The following is a 4,250-nucleotide window of genomic DNA, read 5'->3' as shown; positions in this document are numbered from 1 at the left end:
TAAAAGAAATAAAGTAATTTGGATAGTATGGTACTCTCCTTATTTCATACTCTTATCAGTACCTCACTAGACAGTATACTCTGCTTTGTATAGAACCGCAATTGCATGTACTTATGTATATTCCCGTGTACATTATCTATCCGTGCTCGTATATGCTAAATTTGTACTATTTCCCACTCTTTGCAAAAATGAAATTTCTATTTTGAAGTGCATATGAATATAGTATCTTAATATTTTATGGGACAGCTAATGAAATTATGGAACGGTCACCGCACTCCTAGGCTGTCAAAACAAGGCTGTGTGATAACGAAACCGCAATGAATTTGGGCACTGATAAGTAATTTTGTGATCTATGTACGCACTGTGTGCAAATATGTCAAAAATTAAGTTTTTGACTAGTATAAAAGAGCTCGACTCGTATCCCAAATCATCAGTTACGCACTGAACTACAGTCGTGTACGCTTAGCACAGTCTAAAAACTATAACTTTTTAACTTTCTTAAATTCCAAAAGGAACTGCCTAAATAGAAATTGAAAATGGCTGACAAGAACAATCTATTGCTGCTGTTCGATCGTCCCACCGAACCCGTTTTTATGGAGAAGGGAAAAGCCGTCTTCGATGTGCCCGATAATTTCCTAACGGATCGCTACCGTCCCATCAGCACTGAGGTGCAGAGTCGTTTCGGTGAAATGGCCGAGCAACGCATTCCGGTAAGAGAAATTTCCATACCGGATCTACGCGTACCCATGTCACTGGCACGTGATGCGCAATTTTCGCTCTTTATTCCGGCTCATCGTCGCATTGCGGGTCGTTTGATTGACATTTTCATGGGTGTGCGCTCCATAGACGATCTGCAGAGTGTAGCTGTGTTTGCACGTGACCGTGTGAATCCATATTTGTTYAATTATGCACTATCTGTGGCATTGCTACATCGTCCAGACACCAAGGGACTGGATCTGCCGTCTTTTGCRCAGAATTTCCCCGACAAATTTGTCGACTCTCGCGTATTCCGTCAAGTGCGCGAAGAGGCCACTGTTGTACCTGAGGGTTCACGCATGCCAATCACCATACCGCGTGATTACACCGCTTCTGATTTGGAACCAGAGCATCGGCTGTGGTATTTCCGAGAGGATCTTGGTATCAATCTTCATCACTGGCATTGGCATTTGGTATACCCATTTGAGGCTGGTGATCGTGCTGTTGTGAATAAGGATCGTCGTGGTGAGCTCTTCTACTACATGCATCAACAAGTGGTTGCTCGTTACAATTTGGAGCGGTTCAGTAACAATCTGGCACGCGTCGCACGCTTCAATAATTTGCGTGAACCCATTGCTGAAGGCTACTTTCCTAAAATGGATTCGTTAGTATCGAGCCGCGCATGGCCACCACGTTTTGAGGATACGAAATTGTCGGATCTTAACCGAGAGTTGGATCAAATTAATTTGGATGTAAGTGATATGGAGCGCTGGAGAGATCGCATCTTCGAAGCTATTTCTCAAGGATTTGCCACCGATGTAAGTATACACTATTAGAGGTATAAAGGGTTCTTCGCTATACATTGTAATCTAATGCAATTGTAGGAAAGTGGTAACCGTGTGCCATTGGATAATGCAGGCGGTATCGATATTTTGGGTAACATTATGGAATCATCGATTATTTCCCCAAATCGTAGCTTGTATGGTGACTTCCATAACATGGGTCATGTGTTCATTTCCTATTCACACGATCCCGATCATCGTCATTTGGAATCCTTTGGCGTTATGGGTGATTCAGCGACTGCTATGCGTGATCCAGTCTTCTACAGATGGCATGCATACATCGATGATATCTTCCAGGAACACAAAATTCGCTTACCCCCATATACACTACCAGAACTCGACTATGATGGTGTTACTGTAACTGGTGTACAAGTAAGTCCCGAAGGTGGACAACCAAATGTGCTGCAAACCTTCTGGCAGCAATCCGATGTTGACCTCTCGCGCGGCATGGACTTTGTACCACGCGGCAATGTGTTCGCACGTTTCACGCACCTGCAACACACGCCCTTCACTTACACCATTAATGTCAACAATGATAGCGGTGCCCAACGTTTTGGTACAGTGCGCATCTTCCTGGGTCCGAAGACAGATGAGCGTAGACAAGGCATGCTCTTCAAGGATCAACGTTTACTTATGATTGAATTAGACAAATTCATTGTCTCTTGTGAGTCTTGGGTTGTTTATTAGTAGCTAGTAAGGTTTTATAAATTTCTATCCAACCAACAGTAAACCCTGGTCAAAATACCATTCGTCGCCGCTCCACCGAGTCYAGTGTCACCATACCCTTCGAACGCACTTTCCGTAACTTGGATCTAAATCGGCCAGCCGCCGGTGGTGCCGATGAGCTCGAATTCAACTTCTGCGGCTGCGGTTGGCCCAATCACATGCTGATTCCTAAAGGTTTGCCCGAAGGTTTGGAGTGTGAGCTGTTTGTCATGGTATCCAACTACGACCAGGATAGGGTAAGCGCAAAATAATGAAAAAGTACAACTTAAATAAAATTAAATTAATTGTCGCAGGTCGAACAACAATTGGTGGGCTCTTGTAGTGATGCCGCTTCATACTGTGGCGTACGCGATCGTTTATATCCTGATCGTCGCCCTATGGGATATCCATTCGATCGCCTATCTCGTGCTGGTGCTGACCGTCTCGTAAACTTCCTGACTCCAAACATGAGCATCGTAGATGTGGTAGTACGTCACGATAACCGCGTTGTCCCACGCGCAGCTTAAACGATGATAACAGTTTTGATACCCAATGAATTATGACAATATTACAACAATTTTTATATTAAAATATTTCTAACATATAATAACATATCCGTAGAGAAAATAAATGACGTTTTGTATAGCCAAATTTGAGATTTTTTCTTTGTTTTCTAGATCTWTATAGATCCTATTAGAAATATACTATTCTAATGCTTGCAACTCATAATAGAAAATCATTAAGGTATTCTCCATTTTTTGTATCATARTTTATTTTCGAATCTTTTGGAAGACTTTACGTACAGAGCTACACTTGAACTTTTCGATGGGCAAGAAAATTCTTCAATTTTAAATTCTATTGCTTGCCTGGCGACATTAGGAGTGTTGCTCATCATKCGAATTTTGCATCTGTAATCTGAGTCATTATTATTAATTAATTCAAGGTTAAAATTTTCAGCAGTCAGGAATCTAATGTTGTATTGCCAAGATTTCTTCAAGGATAGTGATGCCATCAATAGTAGGTATAGTCATTAAAAATTATTAACAGCAACAGTTATGGCTGAAATAAATGTACTCGAAGAATGTTATGCTTCAATCTTTGGCCATATGCCTCAAAATAATAATAATAGTAGTAATCTAATAAGCATTCCTCTCAGATATTTAACCAAATTTCTGTTACCTTGATACCACTGTTGTGTTGCCCACTGTTGAATAGCAGTTACCCACCTGAAAACAAMAAAKCAGTTGGAGCTGATGGATTRCCGKCCGAGCTATTAAAATACKKCGCGGAGGAACTAACAAGGTGTTCGAGATCAAGCAATGTTTCAGACAATTATACTCCCTATCGTGTGACTTTCTCAATCTATTGCTGGGAATAATAATACGAGCTGCAGAACTGAATAATAGAGTAATATCTGGGGTACGCCGATAATATTTATATCATTGTCCTCAACAAACACGCCGTTAGATTGCTTTCAKTCATAACTTCGAACTGGTAAATAACTTCGTCTGTCTTGGAACCAGTATTAACACCAATAATAACGTCTTATTAACAGGTGCTACTTCGGACTGAGTAGRCAATTGAAAAGTTAAGTACTCTCTAGACGAACAAAGTCTAAAAGCCTTAAGAGTCTACGAAGGAAGACTTTGGCGGTTATGTTGCTTGGCATATTAGAAATGACGAGTGACGAAATTATACAAACAAAATCAACGCCTGATCCTTTGAAAGGACTTACAGGACCATTTGATGGCATGTTGGTTGAACAAAATTTAATTAGACGTGTATAATGTCCCAAACAAAATAAATTTAAAAGACATTTTTGAAAAACATTTGTATCTCCAGTAACACGTGTATGTAATATAGTATTACAGTTACTTGAAGAGATTATGCCATTTTCTCCCATATATGGTGTATTAGCAGAATAACTAATTAGCTCTTTTGATTTATTAATTTATTATACAGAATTCTACACTAACGCATTTTCTGGGTTTGTGCGTCTAGTTTCAA

At 40.3% G+C, this 4,250-nt stretch overlaps 1 protein-coding gene across 1 annotated transcript; it reads left to right on the top strand.

The window, feature by feature from the left end:
• The first annotated feature begins 447 nt into the window (after positions 1-447).
• LOC108970535 (phenoloxidase 2-like) lies at positions 448-2,894 on the top strand. The gene is made up of 4 exons (XM_018935986.1): positions 448-1,514; positions 1,581-2,202; positions 2,265-2,500; positions 2,558-2,894. The coding sequence occupies exons 1-4, from the start codon at positions 537-539 to the stop codon at positions 2,768-2,770; spliced, it is 2,049 nt and encodes a 682-aa protein (XP_018791531.1). The 5' UTR covers positions 448-536; the 3' UTR covers positions 2,771-2,894.
• The last annotated feature ends 1,356 nt before the right edge of the window (positions 2,895-4,250 follow it).

Source organism: Bactrocera latifrons, unplaced genomic scaffold (assembly GCF_001853355.1).
Source record: "Bactrocera latifrons isolate USDA-ARS-PBARC rearing strain unplaced genomic scaffold, ASM185335v1 scaffold_30, whole genome shotgun sequence".
NCBI classification, from domain to species: domain Eukaryota; kingdom Metazoa; phylum Arthropoda; class Insecta; order Diptera; family Tephritidae; genus Bactrocera; species Bactrocera latifrons.
Note: the sequence above shows the minus strand (reverse complement) of the source record. Positions and strands in the feature narration are given on the sequence as shown.